The sequence below is a fragment of the Bicyclus anynana genome, chromosome 1 (assembly GCF_947172395.1).
Source record: "Bicyclus anynana chromosome 1, ilBicAnyn1.1, whole genome shotgun sequence".
Lineage (NCBI taxonomy): Eukaryota > Metazoa > Arthropoda > Insecta > Lepidoptera > Nymphalidae > Bicyclus > Bicyclus anynana.
Genome location: NC_069083.1, coordinates 7,654,763 through 7,673,619, shown reverse-complemented (window position 1 = coordinate 7,673,619; position 18,857 = coordinate 7,654,763). Strand labels below are relative to the sequence as shown.

At 34.1% G+C, this 18,857-nt stretch overlaps 1 protein-coding gene across 1 annotated transcript in view; it reads right to left on the bottom strand.

Moving 5' to 3' along the window:
• LOC112052886 (dynein axonemal heavy chain 8) overlaps positions 1-18,857 on the bottom strand; it is a 43,434-nt gene extending 24,577 nt beyond the window's left edge. Inside the window, exons 1-34 of the mRNA XM_052886968.1 lie at positions 18,390-18,857; positions 18,198-18,308; positions 17,095-17,206; positions 16,423-16,565; positions 15,813-16,014; positions 15,134-15,297; positions 14,481-14,657; positions 14,048-14,151; positions 13,739-13,958; positions 13,283-13,429; positions 12,753-12,892; positions 12,556-12,640; positions 12,057-12,202; positions 11,296-11,440; positions 11,098-11,196; positions 10,485-10,611; positions 9,719-9,821; positions 9,164-9,329; positions 8,286-8,421; positions 7,841-7,952; positions 7,631-7,695; positions 7,400-7,559; positions 7,186-7,318; positions 6,997-7,111; positions 6,209-6,351; positions 5,947-6,127; positions 5,623-5,830; positions 5,401-5,530; positions 5,013-5,176; positions 1,241-1,384; positions 1,024-1,134; positions 594-748; positions 356-441; positions 64-263 (exon numbers count right to left, since the gene is read on the bottom strand). Coding sequence (XP_052742928.1) covers positions 64-263; positions 356-441; positions 594-748; positions 1,024-1,134; positions 1,241-1,384; positions 5,013-5,176; positions 5,401-5,530; positions 5,623-5,830; positions 5,947-6,127; positions 6,209-6,351; positions 6,997-7,111; positions 7,186-7,318; positions 7,400-7,559; positions 7,631-7,695; positions 7,841-7,952; positions 8,286-8,421; positions 9,164-9,329; positions 9,719-9,821; positions 10,485-10,611; positions 11,098-11,196; positions 11,296-11,440; positions 12,057-12,202; positions 12,556-12,640; positions 12,753-12,892; positions 13,283-13,429; positions 13,739-13,958; positions 14,048-14,151; positions 14,481-14,657; positions 15,134-15,297; positions 15,813-16,014; positions 16,423-16,565; positions 17,095-17,206; positions 18,198-18,308; positions 18,390-18,701 — 4,946 coding nt within the window. The 5' untranslated portion in view covers positions 18,702-18,857. The remainder of the gene's footprint in view (positions 1-63; positions 264-355; positions 442-593; positions 749-1,023; positions 1,135-1,240; positions 1,385-5,012; positions 5,177-5,400; positions 5,531-5,622; positions 5,831-5,946; positions 6,128-6,208; positions 6,352-6,996; positions 7,112-7,185; positions 7,319-7,399; positions 7,560-7,630; positions 7,696-7,840; positions 7,953-8,285; positions 8,422-9,163; positions 9,330-9,718; positions 9,822-10,484; positions 10,612-11,097; positions 11,197-11,295; positions 11,441-12,056; positions 12,203-12,555; positions 12,641-12,752; positions 12,893-13,282; positions 13,430-13,738; positions 13,959-14,047; positions 14,152-14,480; positions 14,658-15,133; positions 15,298-15,812; positions 16,015-16,422; positions 16,566-17,094; positions 17,207-18,197; positions 18,309-18,389) is intronic.

Sequence of the window (18,857 nt, the reverse complement as noted above, 5' to 3'; positions counted from 1 at the left end):
TTGGTAGTAGAGAAAATAATAATTTTAAGCGATTTTATTAGATACGAGTATGTATGTACGTACCGATTCGATGCTAACGAATTCAAGACCATCAAAGAGTCTTCTAACAACGTTATAATATCGAGCGTTTCTTGCGGTTTAATCAACAGCTCACCGCGGTTCTTGAAATTTGTGAACGTGAGGTCCACAACCGCCCAATCAGCTATGATCTGCTTTAATTTAGCTTCTATATCTTTTTCTTTTACAGCACTGATACATATGTCCTGAGAACATTATAATATTACAGTGTGAAAATGTGCTAAATGCTACTAAATAATTATTTATTCTTGTATGTATTTCATCAAATTGTAATTACTTCAACATCTTCTTTATTCTTCAATAACGGAGCCTCCATAACATTAGCCAAAGTGAAAGTATCAGATTCAACATCCAAAACGCAATCTGAAATTATATTTCATTGATACTCAAATACAAATTTAACTAAATATTTAATTGGTCAATCAATCATATTTATGTTTTAATAATAATTTAAAAAATACATATAATATTAAACTTAAATATGGTTTTAATTTTATCAGTAAGAGAATATTTACTCATTAATTTCTCGAGTCTCCTCCAGTGTCGCTCCTTCATTGATTTATCTGCCATTAATTCTAATAGAGGACACGTTTGATTGAAGTCGTCGATTTTATTCTTTAAATCAATAAATGCAGGCCAGTCTTTCATACCTCTAGGTAACTTTCTACACCTATTAATTTGATAAAGACAATTATTTTATTTGTTTAAACTATCCATATCCAAGTTATCAAAATCAACAACCATCAAATTATCTTTATACCTTGCTTAATACTTGGAACTCACTAGAACATTAGGAAGTTTTTTAATAGAACGGGCACGGACGGGAACGCATCGTCTCATTGAAATTTTCGGTAGATATATTAAAAATGTATAATCATAGATTTTAATTACTTACGACATATTATAAACTATATAATATAACCTATCTATGATATAAATACTTACCTCAGATCAAATTCAGCTAATTGAGCCACAATTAGCTCAATATCTAAAGATACCCACGGTGTTTCAAAATACCCGTCAATCGAATTCATTACAGCAAGATACAAACTGTACCTGTAAATCCAAATATTATGTAGAGATAAGATATATACATTTATTTTAAAATTATTAATTTATGTGTGTATGTAAAAAATTATATTTCATAAGAGTGTGCACTAACAGCTTGCTTAGTAAATTGAATTCTTTTTTCCTCTGGTGAAGAATGGGATAATCCTTAACTTCCATTCCAAATAGTTTCTCCCCATTAGAATACATTTCGAATCGCCTCCATAGCTCATCAAACCGCGATTGGAACATAATAACCCTAAAATTTTACAGATTAGAAATAAATAGGCCATTTTAATACCTTGAGAAATATTTTTATGAGAGATTGGAGAAAAATAAGTCTATAATAATAACTAATTCATACATAAAAAAAACAAAGATTGTCGTTTGTAAAATAAATACAGTTCTAATATTTCGAAAACAAAATAAAAAACAATTCTAACGTAATCAGATGAAAAATCATAAATATTTAGATTATTTATATTCAACGTGATATTTTTGATTGTGAAATGTATAAATCCAAACGCACAAACAACAAAGATATCAGTAATTATTATGTTTGAGGCGTTTTTGAGCGATCCAAGGAACTCCACAAAGATGTTAATATATCTTCGAAAGTAAATCGCAGATACACCGTCACTCCTACATAATTGCTCTTAATATATTTTTAATATATATATGTATTTAAAATACATAAATAAATAAATAAGCCTTTTATTCGGACCTCATTAAGGATATCTTACAATAGTATATACAATACAAAATATTACATACATTTAAATACTATATCGTTTATACATTTAAAATTTTTCGTATATTTCGTTTTTATTTACTTTCTGTAGGTCCGTTTGCCAATCGGCAAAGGCCTCCTCCAACCTTCTCCATTCAGTTCTTTCTCTGGCTACTCTAGTCCAGGTTTTCCCAGCAACCTGTCTGATATCATCTTCCCATCTTTTTTGTTGCCTTCCTCTGTTCCTTTTCCCTTCTCTTGGATACCACTGTGTAATTATTTTGCTCCACTTGTCCTTTTCTCTGATCATGTGTCCTGACCACTTCCATTTTAGCCTTTTTACTTTTAAGGTCACATCCTGTATTTTGGTCTTTTTCCTAATATTACTGTTTCTTATTCTATCTGCTCTTTTTACTCCTAACATGCTCCTCTCCATTGCTCGTTGGCAAATGGTAAGTCTATTGGCTATGTTTTTCGTTATGGCCCATGTTTGACTTCCATAGATTAAGATTGGTAGGACGCAGACATTGAATAATTTGCTCTTTGTTGCTATGTGTAAGTTTTTGTCTTTCATTACTTCCCGTAAGCCCCAATATCTTTTCCAACCGTTTGCTATTCTTCTTTCGACTTCTTTGTTTACATTATCTGTAGGTGATATCAACTGTCCGAGGTATATATATTCTTCAACATAGTCAATCTGTGACTCGCCTACTATTATGCTGCTTTCAATTCCATTGGTCATTACTTTTGTTTTTTCGGGATTTAATTTCAGTCCTACTTTTCCGCTTTCACATGCTAGGTCATTTAACATTATATTGAGGTCTCCTGCTGTTTTTGCGAATAACACAATATCATCAGCAAATCTTAAGTGTGTAAGTGTGCGGCCGTCGATATTAAGACCAAGATTTTCCCATTCAAAATTTCTGAAGATCATTTCTAAGACAGCGGAGAAAAGTTTTGGAGAGAGCGGATCTCCTTGTCTTACTCCTTTTTGTATCTTAAATGGTTCTCCTTTCTTTTCTAGCTGAATGCAGGCAGAGCTGTTTTTGTAGACATTTCGGATCAATCTTATGTATTTTTGTTCTATACCTTGGTCATTCAACGCCTCCCAGATTTTCGTATGTAATAGCGAGTCGAAAGCCTTGCTATAATCGACAAATGCTATGTAGTATTTAAGTTGATATTCCCCATACTTCTCAATGATTTGTCTAACAGCATGGATATGATCAAGAACCGAGTATTCTTTTCTGAAGCCTGCCTGTTCTACTGGCTGTTGTTCATCAAGTTTTCTTTCAATTCGTTTGAGTATAATTTTAGCAAATATTTTATATACGTTGGACATCAGACTTATAGGCCGGTAGTTTCCGATATCGTACTGATCACCTTTTTTGTACAAAAGGATTATATTAGATTCAGTCCATTGCTGTGGAATCGATTCTGAATTTGTGATATCATTGAAGATTTCTTTTAGAATAGGTGTTATTACCTGTTTTGTTTGTTTTAATAATTCGTTGCTTATTCCGTCTGGTCCCGGAGCTTTATCGTCTTTTTGAGTTTCTAGAGCGAATTCTACTTCTTCCTGCATGATACTGGGTACGGTTGACATTTCTAACATTTCTATTTCTTCTTCCACTCTAGTACATTCGTATAGTTTCTTGTAATAAGATGTAGCGATTCCTAAAATTCCTTGTCGTCGGTTTTCTTTCAATCTATTACCATCTTTCATCTGTACGATCCAGTCCTTTTTGTTGTTTAGCTCCTTATTAGCCTTTTTTATTCCTCCTGTCTGCAAAATGTGTCTCTCCATTGTTTCCATTCTTCTCCGAGTTCTGTCTTTTCTTATACTTTCTTTTATTTCTTTGCTGAGTTTTGCTATTTTCTTTCGTCTGTCGTTAGTACTTTTTCCATTGATTAGGTCAGCTCGTTCATTAAGAAGATTGGTAGTTTTAGCAGACTTCCACTTGTCAGATAGGTCTTTGTTATTAGTCCTTTGTTGAATAGATGATTTGATTGTTCTTTCTAACCAGTTGTATTTTTCTTGCACTTGCATGTTTATTGTTTCTCTATTGTAGTCAATCAGCTTTGGCATTATGAAATTGGCTATTTGAGCTGTTTGGTATTTGGTCGGTTTTGTAAATGTCATTTTGTTTCTCGGTCTTGGGTTTTTTGGCGGGTTTGTCAATAGTTCTGCTCGAATCATTCGATGGTTGGTATTGAAGTTGAAATTGCTTAAAACTTTCATGTTTGCGAAGTATCTGCTTTTATTAGTCATTATAAAATCTATTTCATTTTTTGTTTTCCCGTCTGGTGATATCCAGGTCCACATTTTACTTTCTTTCTTCTTAAACATTGAATTCAAGACTCGCAAACCATTTTCCTGCGCAAAGCTTACAAGCTTCTCTCCGTTTCTGCTTCTGGTCTTTTTTCCATATCCAAATGGTCCCAATACTGTGTTTTCTTCTGGTTGCCGTTCTCCAATTTGGCCATTGAAGTCTCCTAATACAATAATACTATTATAAGCATGGTCTTGGATTGTTTTATATAAATCTTGATAGAATGAGTCTACTGTTTCTACATCAGATTGTTCCGTAGGTGAGTATACTTGTATGATGGACCATGGGTCTTTGTACCCCGGTAGCTTAAGATTCATTAACGCTATGCGCTCTGATACTCCTATGAAGCTCTCCACGTAGTTTGCAAGGTGTTTTTTAATAATGAATCCAACTCCATGATGACCTGGGGTCGTTCCTATATGATATAGAAGGAATTCTGAATGGGAAATAATTCTTTCTCCCATTTGCCTTATTTCACTTAAGCCAACAATGTCCCATTTAATGCGTTTTAAAGCATACGTCAGTTCCGTGAGATTTTCTTCATTTTTAAGGGTAAGTACATTGAGTGCAGCGATGTATATTTTGTGTTTATGATCTTTTTTGTTATAAGTGGTGGAATTGTTATGTCTTTGTGTTGGAGGGTTGTGGTCTTCTTCCCCCACGAGGACCAGTCGGCTTGGGGGAGTCATCCTTGTATGAATATATGTATTTATACATTTATATTTATTTCTTCTAACCAATGAAAAAAATAAACAGTAGAATACAAGCAAATACTTGTATATGTGGGTTGATCGCACATTATATCACAAAAAACTGTCCAATACCTGTCACTGGCTTCTCTTGCAGAAAGACCTGGTGTCATAGGGCCAAACTGTTCGTAATCAGCATCAAACTTTAACACGTCTTTTAAGAAATTTGAAACACCATCAGTTAATTCCTTCTGTAGAGGACCCTGCATTTCTACTATACGTTGTTGCACTTGTTGGGCCTAACGAACAAATTTGCCAAAACAATGAAATAATTCTATTTTTAAAATTTCCAAAAATGATATTTTTTTATTAAAAGTGTCGGCATTTTAGCAATAGTACTGACTATCTACAAATTAGCAAAAACATATGATTTCAATGCGATGATTAAATCCAATTCATGAAAAACTGAAGCTATTTACAGTACGAAAACAAATTGGGAAGATAGATGAGAAACAAAACTAACTGTTAGTAACATATTTTGGAACGCATATCGCAGTCCATAAACCATATCGGCATCTTCTCTGGGAATGTCTATATTAAACTGGCTAAATAAAGCATAGCTCTCTTCGATCAAATCTAATTCCATATCCATTCTAAAATAGTTAACAAACAAAATCATTAAGGAATAGTCATTTTTTACACGTATTTTGCAAGTAAACGTAGTTTTTATTCCTAATGTTCTTACCCAATAAACTCCTCTCGTATCAATTCCAAACATAGCATTGCTACTCTGACGTCATCTAAATCCTTGATCTTCTTGCTCATAGTCTTCATGCGATCTTTGATAAATTGCATTAATTTTAATACTCTTTCTCTATAGGCCATACTGAGAAGTTTTCCCAGTATTCTCTTCCATTCAATAGATTCAATATGCAATGCTAAAGTAATTTGATCTAAAAAATATGACTTATTAAATACTTGGTAAATTGCTATGCAACAGCATTTTTTATCTTTATCCATTAAGTGCAATTACATGTAAATAAATAATGATCATATATTCTAGAATTACCCATATTTATTTGTATTGATCCAATAATATGTCTTTTTGGTAAATTGAGAACTTCATCCGTCTGTCCTTCATATTTTTTAAACATATCGCCAATTATAACATTTAGAGGATTTGTATCGACAAAGCTTTGGATTTGTTGCACTCTATCTTCCGCCCATAAAGGTGCGAATCTATTATAAGCCTATAAAACGAAAAATACTGTTCATTTCAAATCTTTAAAGTACTTATAACTTACGATTATTGAAATGATTTGTATACTTACAGTCATCAGTTTTTCAATATCTGGTTTATACATATACATCATGCCCTGCAAAGCCATGACAGCTCGTACAATATCTTTATGCTCGGAGACCATCCGGAAATAACTTCTAACTCCCATGAGACTTGAACCAGATCTAGAACTTGCTAAAAAGAGTTGAAATGTAGTTAATTCACTCTTTTGCAATATTATATGAATAAAAATGCTAATGCAATTTGTTCCACTTTGCTTCCGCTTACCAGTGTTACTTAATTAGGTAAATCGATGTAAAAACTAAAAATGAAATATTCAAAAGTAGAATTGAACTGTACGATATTATTACTAAATAACTGTTAAGATTAAATCCCGATGAACGTTCACTGCTGGAAATGAGCATTTTAGGACTTCCAAATCATACATTCTGTAGTTGTCAGCATCAAGTGGCTCCCTACAACCCGCTTGATGTCCTTAATCCACCTAGTGGCGGGTCGACCAGCACTGCGCTTTTCGGTCCAAGGTCGCCATAAGACCCCAACATCAACTTTTTCATCACTCTTGGGACTATGTGCCTTGCCCATTGTCTCTTCAGCTACGCAACCCGCTAAGCTATGTCAGTGACTTTGGTTTTTTTGCAAATCGCCTCATCTTTGATTCGAATCACATACCACTATATAGTTGCAAATATAATATTACTTTATTTATTTTTTACAATGTTCTAAAAATTAAAAAAATAAATGATGTAAATTTATTGTAATAGCGATTTCTATCTAATGATAATGATGATGAGCAGTACTAATTTGTCTATTTACTACTGGCTGCCCTAGTTATAGAAAGTGATTTTTCTCTCATATCCTCTTTCTGCAACAGCGCCTGTTGGCCCCACATGAAGACGTTACGATGTATGTCCATTATACAGTTTAACACCACCTTAAATTAGACAATACATAATATAACTTTTAAAAAACCAAAATTCAAAAGTCATTTTACTTTACTGAGTATACCTGCGAAAACGCGCTCTGAATCTCTTCTAAAGAAGGTTTGATTAAAATCCTAGGAATCTCTAAATACATCATTGTAAACATGAGTGGTTTTAGCTTCTTTTGCTCTTCAGGATCGGTTGTCATCGTCAGAAAACTAATAGAACAAGCAATACTCGAATTAACATATTAATCTTTATAGTGGGTAAATGTTTCTTCATAATGCCACAACTATAACCTTGAAACCGAAGCTCTCTTTCTTAGTAAGTCCAGACTTTGTCTGGTGCATTTTATTAAAGATTCCAAACATTTCGTGGCAAAATAAGCAAATAATTCATTGCATTCATTTATCGCGTGCATAGGTTCATATCGCTCTGGGTTCTCAATTTCTAGAAAAGCTAAAAAAAATATTGAGTTAATAAATAATATTTACTTTGAGTAAGGCAAGTAGAGTTAAAGTTTGATTTACCTGCATCTTCAGGAAAGACTCTAGTAGCCGAAGTTACTTGCTTTAGTGCCTTTTCGGTATCTAACCTATTTATTACAAAACACATAATCAATATTAATAATAGTTTATCAATTTACCCTTAGATTCACTAATTCTTCATTGCTCTATGCCTAAATTTACGAAACTTAAGCGGTTAGTTATTCTTTACGAAAATTTTAAGTATGCGGTTACCAGTTATCCTTTAGATCCCGAATCGATTGCAAAGGCACACTCCCTAAAAACTTGTTTATCAATTCTATAACAGCCACCTCCGCATTGCATGATTTCTGTTGCAAATCTACCGCTACAAATGAAAAAAATTAAATGAGTATGAATTTCAGTAAATGCTTTCTAACTATGATAGTTTCATCTCGATTGTTAAGGCAATTTCTTGTTTGATCGTCTAGAGGTACATGATGAAACAAATATTTATCTATTATGTATAGTATAAAGAAAATTTAATGGTTAAAATGATTTCTTGTAATATTACCAAATGTGGGAATATATTCCAAAACACCTTAGTTAAAATTTGGTCGTAAAGGAAATATCAATATTGGAAGTTGACTGTATAAAAACAACGGCATAGAAAGTCAATCTCTTACTTTGACAGACTATTAAGGTAAATTAAACATTTTACCTATTTCATCGCGTCTAACGAGGTTGTCTTCATAAAAGGAATTTGGATCGACAGCTTGTTCCGGCAAATACACGAGTAACGTCTTCGATATAGACTGTAATATCGCGTCAATACGCGCCTCTTTCATATCCACAACCTGCGATGAAAAGTTCTTTAGTATATATATTAAACTAGCAGCCGCCCCGCAGTTTCACCCACGTAGTTTCCACGGACAAAATATGGAGGATAGGGAATAAAGCCACAAATAATTTAACTGTCTTTTGGTAAAAGATTTTTAAAAATCAGTTTGGTGTATCCAGAGATTACCCCCTACAATCTCGGAAACTTTACCTCAATATAGATCTTTACTATACGATGCAGAGGATGTTGTAGCACCCAGGCGATGGATTATAGGAGCGCCGCCCGTATATTACTCGTATATTTGTTAACCGCGTTTTGACCGCACGCTTATTTTAAGGCGCTAGGTTAATGATTGCACACAGAGGCTACATATTATAGACGAATCTGTACTATCAGATGTTGTTATACACTACTTGTAATTATCATCATTACCTAAAAGTGCATAGTCGCTTTTGTCTTGAAGATGCACTAATCACAGTCATGTAGCACACAAATGCTGGAAAAGCAATCCGCATCTTAACTGATCTAAGTAGAAACGCTAAAGCAAAATGGTTCGTACGAGTTTATTGGATGTCAACAAAACAACACCAATCTTCATGACTTCTCGCTGTTAAAAATTCTCTATGTTACATTAACTTGGTGTACCTAATTTTATTAATATGTAAACAAACATAATAAGTATATGTACTTGCTAATTAGATTCTAAAGAGTTCAGCACCAGAATATCCTATATAATATGGAAATAAAAAAAACAAAACCTCTTTGACAAATAAATCAACTTCATCCAACACACTCTCGATCTTGTCGCAGTAGGATTCTATTTCTAAGGACGTCCAGGTTATGCTCGATAGTCCGGGTTGAAACGCACTATCTAATTTCACTAACTGTGCACGCAGAAGTGGTAAGTATAATTTTGGCATACTCCTAAACAAAAAAAGATCGATACACTTAATGCACGAAGAACATAAAAAGCAAACTATATACTGCTTAGTGATCATCATAAGCCTTTAAGTCTTAAGTCTAAAAGTTATTCTCTTAGAATGCCTTGTCTTGTTGAATCTGTCGCTTGTTTGATATTCAATACACGCACTTACAGCAAAATCAATTCTGCTGCCTAGCATAACAAATATTTTTTATCAAAGACCTATATCAGTGAATTCTATTTAGATATCTACATATTTAGCTAAATTCGTAATTTACTGTGACTCAATATGACAATATTTGTACTTATTAAGGACACAAAATAAATTACATAGATTTTGTTTTCGCCCATTTGACCCAAATTGTAACTAAACACACGATAAAATAATTACCTTCTTATTTGGTCATTACGGTTGACTAAAAATGATAGTCTTTCATAGTCTCCATAAAGTTTTTCTTTGCAAAAGGCAACAATTTGGGCAGTGTCTGGTACATCTATAAAAATATGATACATTTTATGATTTGGTAGATGTCTTCTTGTAAAATTCTCATGTCACAGTGCTAGTTTGCCATACTCCTCCGAATCGGCTTGATTGATTTCGATAAAGGTTTATGTTTATATTTGGTATATCTTGTTGGTATTTATTTTTCATCTATACTAATATTATGAAGCTGAAGAGTTTGTTTGTTTGATTGAACGCGCTAATCTCAGGAACTACTGATCCGATTTGAAAAAATCTTTCAGTGTTAGATTAGGTTATATATTATCCCCGTATTCCGGCGGGAACGGGAACCCAGCGGGTGAAACCGCGCGGCGTCATCTAGTACGTTAGAAGTGTGGTCCACCTCAAAATTTATAAAGCAAAACAACGTCTGCCGGGTCAGCTAGTTCCTTGATTATAATGCGCTATAGCATGGTACGAGTAAAAGGTCGATTCACTCTTGAAAGTTGCCGCGATTTACGATAATAGTACGTATTATAAACTTCACACAGGCAACTGTCATCCGCACCATACTACAGCGCTCGAACTGTAATTGTATTCTCCCAACAATTAATTGTCTATAAATGTAATGAAACCTCGGGTAAGTATTTTTTACATAAAACAAATTTTCCCTGCATTAGTAAGTACTAGTTCTACGTTAAAAATCTAGACTAACATAAATTCAACTGCCACATGTATTCCACCTCTCGAATACACTCAGGTATATAAATGTTAAAGTTCACAATAAATCTGTTTGTCACTGGATGACGGATCAGGAGTGGTGCGATTAGTCCCAACCTGACCTAAAAGCATGTTTGATTGTTTAAATTATGCAATAATATTACAAGAACAAAATATATTAATAAGGTGCTGATAGACTTGAACATTCACTTGTAACGGAACAAGTGAATGTTCAAGTCGCACAACGAGCCGAGCCAAGCATAGAGCCAAATATTGCTACGAACATTTTGAGAAATCTAGCGAACGCTCTATTCGATGCTCGTCAAAGATATTCTTCGCCGGTGTCTATAATACACATAACAAACATCGCTAAAAGCTCGCGCTTCTTTAATATATCAACTCCAAGCAAATCTGGTCGATAGAATTGCTCGCCAGAACGCTCGATATAATGCTCGCTAAAATGTTCTCGTATTTTTCTGTGATGTAACATTCGCATGAATGCACATTACAAGTAAATTCTCAAGTCTATCAGCCAACTAAAAAATACTCTAACGTACTTAAGATAATATATAAATTTTCCATTTATAAAGAACATTTGAAAGCCTTACCTGTCCTACATTTTCTGTCCAAGCGCGATGGTAAATAAACTCGAACTCCGTGAATACGATATTCATGACGTTGTATAGCTTTATGCACCGTTGGGTATTCTGACAAAGTAAATCGATAAACTTGTAAAACCTTTTTAATCAAAAACAGTAGTAACTAGACCTACTAGTTCCGATCAATAGCATTGAGAACATGCTTACCATGTGAGTGATAACTTCTTTGTGTTGCATGAACTCCTGCATAGGAAACTTGATGTTTTTATCATAAAAACGTATCCATAATACTCTACCCGATACGGGGGGCATATTTCTTGGTAATTCTGGGTTCTCCCTTTCTTCGTTATACCTAGAAACGAATTGTAATAAATTTTTGTTGAGTCTTGAAAAATTTATTTGAAATAATAATTCTGTGTTTTATTTATTTGGTACGAAAATTTTCGGCGGTTATTAATAATCCGATGAATTTTGACATGTAAAGATACAAAAATTCGCATAGAGCTGAAAATTTCAAAGAATATTCAGAACACCACTATAAATGAAATCTTGCAAGTTCTCATTGATCCCGTACATCGAACTGACAAAATAGGAGGATATATTTGAGCTGATTAGACCAAACTTAAATAGTTATGGTGAATATGTTTGTGTCCGAAGGGACGACGAAGCTTGTACAAATAATGTGGGGTTCTTAGCTACAGGCAACGTTGCCGTACATTCCGATTTTTAATTCAAATATAAAAATAATTTATTAAAATAATTCACATTTTCACGTAAACGGTAAATGATAAACATTTCCGATCTTGACGAAACAATAGCTATTTTTCACTCAAAAAGTTTCAGAATCCCAACTCGGCATAGAAAATTTAGAAACGCTGGTTAAAGCCTTCTCGCCTCCCCGTGGCGTGAAGGTACTCGCGAGGAACAAAAAAGTATTCAATTGATGAAGTAAGTAACAACAAACATACCTATCTCGGATAGATTCAATCTCGCCAGTATATTTGCTAATTAAATCATAATATTGATCTTCCAGATATAAACAATCAAGTTTTAGCTTCTTGAACCTCTCCAACAGATGTAGAGCTATTTCGGTAGTAGGACATTTATTTACACTCTGTAATAGTTGAAAGTTACTTGTAACTGCTGTAACTGCTATTATTACTAATAATGTTAAACTAGTAGTGTCTTAAGAAGCTTTCGCTTAGCTATTAGATCAAGAGTCAGATACTGAAGTAATCTTTAATTTATAAGGTAGGTACGTTTATTAAGAGGAGGTTTTGGAGCCTTGATCAATAATTGCTTTAGCTATCAACGTTCCACAGGAAAAGGGCCGGATATTTTAAATATTTTCAAAATTAGTTCAAGTAATATTTTAATTGATTATTATTTTGATAAGTAAATCGATATATAGTTAAAATCTTTTATGTTACCTAACTACACTTGCTTACTTGAAGAACCAGGTCTTACCGTAATCATATAGTTTTCTAAAAGTAATTCCTGTGTTGCGACGTTGTCTTTGTATATTTTGTAGTCTTTATCGAAATCAGGTCGCCTAAAATCAACAAGGCATATTTATTAAGCTATTGTTACTAGCTAGAACTCTAAAACCGTGTATTTTGAAAAAAAAGATACCTTAATTTTATGGCAATAGGAATGGGGCGTACCTATGATCCAAAGCGTCGTAAGTTTTTGATGAAATAGTCTTGAACAACTTGTTGAAATTTGCAGCAAATTCCTCAATTCCTTCTAGGGTCGTTTTATTCAGCACATAGTAAGTTATATAGATTTGAAATAAATCAACCACCTGTATTAAAGACGACTAAGACTAAGACACTAAGACACTAAGATATGTAACTAAAAATAATAAACAGAAAATATTAATTTTAAAACAATTAATGATAATCAAGCGCGATTTCCTCCATTCAAATTCCATTTTTAGATCTAAAAATGAAGGCTGAATGTAGGTTACCTGAATCGTTTTCCGGGAGTTTTGAAAATGGGTAAAAATGGTGATTTTAAGCGTCATTTCTCCAAAATAGCGCCGCGGCAAAAATTCGAATTGCGCAAAATGTACATTCAAAATGTGCACCTCAAAATCTCTGAATATGTGCATGTTCCTATTTTCTATATGGACTATATAGAAGCAATTTCGCACTTCCTTTAATCAACCCGTTTATTAATGACAATTATTTACCTTTAACAACCGTTTTCGGAAGGTTTCAAATTTTCCAAAAATATACATTTCAGAGCAATCAAATGGACGCTCGTCGGCTGCTTCCATCATTTCTAACTGTGTTTCGTTATAACATTCCCGATAAAAGCTGTACAAGTTTAAGCATAACTGAAAGTAAAACATGCTTATATTTCAATGGATTTACGGCCGTATTCAATAACCTACCCAAGATTACGGATAGATTGCTATCCTCGATTATCAGTAACAGCCAAACTATCTTTACATAGCCAAACTATCTGTCAGTAGGTTATTGAAAAGCAGATAAGAACAGAAAGATAAAATTTCTTAACGGCCGTTAGTCTTCTACGGTTCGGTGTAGATTTTTAATTATTTCTTAAATTTCTTTCAGTTAAACTCTACAGCCAAACTGTAGGTACATTTCATACAGTCTTATCCCTACTATATACAATCAAAAACCTTAGCTTTCTTGTTAAAATTAAGCTTGTCCTGATTCCAAATTGTCTTCTTGCCACCATTAGTCATGTAGTCCATACACATATTGAGGATTTGGTTTGTGACCTTAACGAGCAGTGTGGAGATCTGTTTAGTTGTATTATAGTAGCGCGACGTCGCAAAGATCATCCGCACCGTGTAAAGTAAACCAGGAATAAACTGTTGCATTGTAAGTGGATCACACCTGGCAAAAAATAGTAAAATAATTACAACCAATAACTACCACAGAAGACCTAGGTAGGTTACAAGTAATATAATGGTCAAATTAGGTACCTATAAAGAGGTTCACAATATTTCTCCAAGGCGTATAAATATTTGACATTATCAAATGCTTCATTGAAGTAATCAGTAACTTGATTGTCTATCAATCTCCATTTCTGCCAATTGAAAACAATTATTTATTGAATTTAATATAGTTTAAGTACGTAAGCAGTAGAAATTTATGGGTGTCATTTATTTCTGCTACCGAAGAGTATTGCTGTTTTCTAGGTACTCTGAAGATCATTGAATACAGGCGCATAAGGCTTAAATCTACGCCTCAGGTTGATGACCACAAAGAGGCATGTTGTAGACAGTGGTCCTTGCATGTTCTGTGAAGTATTGATCTATTTATAGGCAATAGTTTTCCACTTGCCATCAGGCAGCTGATTGGTCCGCCGGTCAAGTAGAAAAAAACTTTTAAAAAATAAAATAGTTTACGACTTACTTTGATTAGTTTAGACTTGGCTCGGATAAGCGTGTATATATACATCTGGCAGGGTTCACTTTTAATATGTTCAATGATAGACGTGAAAGAAGTTAGTTGTCGTCGCCAGTGATCCAACTCAGCAAGGGGACCGATGTTCGATGGCTCCCGACGTAGCTGTTGGCTTTGGACTAACACCTAATAATTATAAAGAACTCTTAACTGTTATTTGAATATAACGTCACCATTACAGAATAGATAAAGAAAGATATATGAAATTAAGTGGTAGACTTGACGGACAATTTTCAGAGGGCCTATTTTTCGAACACAACGAAGGTTGGTGGAAGAAGTGGAAGGAGTGGAAGGAAGGATCGAACACGGATCATATCACATGACAATTGCCGCACACAATGTTAGAGTAGTACGGTTATGAATAAATATTTTGTTCCTGAGCTCAGGAACCATGTAAGGTGAACTTACATTACGTACTCGTATTTGAAGAATACGAATATACATATAAATGCATCGGCCATATATCAAACGGTGAATATTTTTACACTTATCAAGATAATGGACCAAAACATGTTTCCAGTAGACATTTTCGTAGTTTAATAGCTTTACGTATACAGAAGTATGTAGAAGTACGTTAATAGGTAAAATTTACATGAACTAACCATCGTGATTTGTTTAACCCATTGTTTAACAAACGAGCAAATCTCTTCTAAAACATGAGTTTTGGTGATAGCTGCTTTCATTTTATCCTGATCAGACAATTCCTCTTCGTACAAGATTAGATTTATTTTAAATTTTGTGCAACAATCCAAATCAACTTTAGTTTCTGAAAACATAGTAATCTTTAGGACAAAATTAACGTATATTATAAATTCGATATATCTTTGAGAGATAAAAAAATATGGCTACATAATATAAATTATAATACTTGTTTTTTTTTTAATTGTTTGAGTAAGTGCCGTAGGCTCCTTAATAAGACCTCAGCGGCCCGGGTCAAGTCACCGGGGGGTTTAGGCGACCGCAGAAGCTTCGCCTGAATTTTGTTGATTCTGCCGAAGGCAGAAGCACCAGAAGATATGTGCGAAAGGACCCTCTCAGGGCGTCTCCTCAGAGACTAACCTTGACTTAGCGGGCCATTCTGCAAGGGTGCTTTGGCTTGAGTGTATCAATTCGGGCGCCCCCGAAATCATTTATAAAAGTACGTGTTGTCGAAACGGAAACTTTGGCAAGAGTGAAAGTGTCTGTTCTCTAAAAATACACATTGACATAATATGCAATATAATTAGGGTTACCAATTATAATTATTTTTATCATAATTATCAATCTACAACAGGGACTTACTGGCAAGATAATCTATAAACAGCATAATTCTCGATATATAGGTTTTGATAATATCAGCGCTTTTGGGATTAGGCGGATTTAGGTCTCCCCAGGCCTGGCACGCTTTTACTGCTGGGACATATACACGTTGTAGCGTTTTGAATATACCGGACACAATATTCTCTGTCTCTTGATTAACGTCAAACACCACGTAAAAATAGTCCTAGAAGAGAGGATACATTGAGCTTCTAGAATATTCACAACTTTTGTTAATGCAAATGCCAGGAATCTTGAGTCACTCCTTATTATATTAATGTTCTTTCTTAAACTGCTTTATGAAATGGAAATGCAAGAGCACGTAATGCAAAAGTAAAGTATTTAGTAATTTTCATTCACCATCTGAATAGGTTTAGCGAATGCAACAAGGAGTAAAGATGTATTTGAATTGCAAGTCAAAAGGTAAAACATATTGAGATTTTGGGCGTTTGTAAGTACAGATAAGTGAAAAGGTAGCAGAATATCTGTAGTTATCTAACGTAAGTTCATATTTTTTGACTATTTTATATAGATTTGTAAAATGTACGTATGTAGAAATCACTACTTTTATAGAAATATAGTCATATATTCTTACATCGGCAACAGATTTCATATCAACAGCTTTGTTTTTGATCCTGTAAAATGCCACGCACATCCCTTCAGTTCCTATAGTGGTTGCATCAGATATATATGTCCTGTCCATCTTCCCTTTCTGGTTAGGAATGAATCTACCAGACTCTGTTATAAACAAACCGGAAATAATGTTAATCTACCAAAGTGAAAATTTGATTTTGAGACAAGATTTTCATTTAAAAAGCGCTTTCTCTTACATATTTAAAAGTTTGAGTTATATTTTATTAGCATCCGATACCTCAAAAGTCTACAAGACAGTATTACAAACTTTTTTCAACAAAAATTTTAGAAAAAAATGTAATTTCAGGAAAACGTAGGTTAAGTTGAAATGTTTGAAAGTAAGCCCTCATTCGCACAAGAGCTTTTTTAACGGACGTTAAAAGCGTTCAAATACAACAAATGCATTCTCAAATATATGTTCACACGACAGCGTTTTTAAAACAGGATGCTTTTTTTCGAGCAGTGTTGCATTTGCATTTTCAATTTTGAGCGTTGGTAATAGACCTTCGCTTAACTATACTAAATTGGAACGCTTTTCTAACGTCCATTGAGAATACTCTAGTACGAATGAGGGCTATAGTTCTCAAAAAGTTCAAACTAATCAAGAATGCTCTGAATTTTATTATGACTTTACCCATTTTCAACGGTGGCAGCGAAGCATCACAGAGTACAAAGCAGTTTCTAGCGCCTTCAGCTAAAGAGCTATCCAAAATGTCTATATGAATATCAGCATCATAAACACCTTCCTAAAAATTAAATAGGTACTTAATTAATTATTTTCCGAAAAAGCTGGTCATCTTAAAAAGAACTATTTTAGAATTTAAACTATCGTGAGTGTTATTCATATTGATTGATTATGAAACACGGCTAAAACTCACGTGATATTAGGTCGGAGGATGCCCGACTAGTTTCGAACCCATACGGGGCCCTTAGTCATGAGCTGGTTCTTGCATCGCGGCACGATCCAAACGGAAGTTTCGGCATACTCCGACCTAATACCACGTGAGTTTTTGCCGTGTTTCATATACAATCAATATTAAATAGAACTAACGTACCGCCAAGCGATTTAGCGTTCCGGTACGATGCCGTGTAGAAACCGAAAGGGGTGTGGATTTTCATCCTCCTCCTAACATGTTAGCCCGCTTCCATCTTAGACTGCATCGTCACTTACCATCAGGTGAGATTGTAGTCAAGGGCTAACTTGTAAAGAATAAAAAAAAGAAAAAAAAAATGTCGATGTATGTTTAAAAAAATATCTATTTTGTACTTATATGCGACATACGCTCTTACTAACAAACCAGTGAAATACAGCAAGAATATAAATTGGAGAAGAACAGGAATATGTTTTAAAGGTATGGTAGGGTAGGGGTATTGTAGGGAAAGGTAGGGATAAGAAAGAAGCGCACATAAGTCAAAGCGAAGCAAGACCGGGTTTGCTAGTTGGTTATATTTAAAAGATAAGGCAAATATTCTAAAAAAAAAACTGGACGAAGGGAGGGACTAACTAGAGCGTTGGTCGTACAAACAGTGTTATTAGTCAATTCGAATTCTACTTCTAACAGCTATAAGTCGTACTGCGCTCATAAATCCTATCTAAGTTTTGAATTTTTAGGTACCTATATAAACTACCTACCCTAGTTATAAGCTTTGTGCAAGCCATTACATAGGCTATCTTTTATTCGCACTCTTAATCTATACGGGTGAAGCAAATAAGCACTATACCAAATTAATACTAACCAGTACATATTCAATCGGTTTATTTAGTGCCGAGGCACCATTTTCCAATAAAAATCTACTTTGTGACTTTAATCCTCCTACTCTATTATTACGAGCCTCCTTTGCTTTAGCCTGAAAGATAATGTATTCGTTATAAGAATGAAGAACAAAACTACAAATCAAACACATAAATTAGTTAAGAGCTTTATTTACTTGTTTATCTTTGTAAGACTCATGAGCTAAAGCCAAAGTGCTCATAGACACTTTGCTCTTTTTCTGAATTTCCTGTATACGGGAACTGACATCCAGTATGGCTTCCAATGCAGTCCTGTCTATGTCGATTATTTGTGTGGAAGTTCCTTCCTTAGCTGGATATACAGAATGCTTTCTGGACGTTCTACTTATATTTTCCGCAGTGTGTGCAACGTCTTCGGTGTGTTCATCTTCTTTATGCGAAGCAGCTGATTCAGCCGGCTGAGATTGACCTTCAGCAGGGCGTTCATCTTTATCACCTTCGTCTGCCATTATTTTAACACGTGTTTATAAGAAAACACGAAATTACAAAATATTTATTACGGCAAATGTCCTCTCAAGCCAAATATGAAATTTATTATGTCAAAGTCAGAACGTAAATAAATGGAAACTTCGATGTTTCTGATTTCAAATTCAAATAATTTTGAC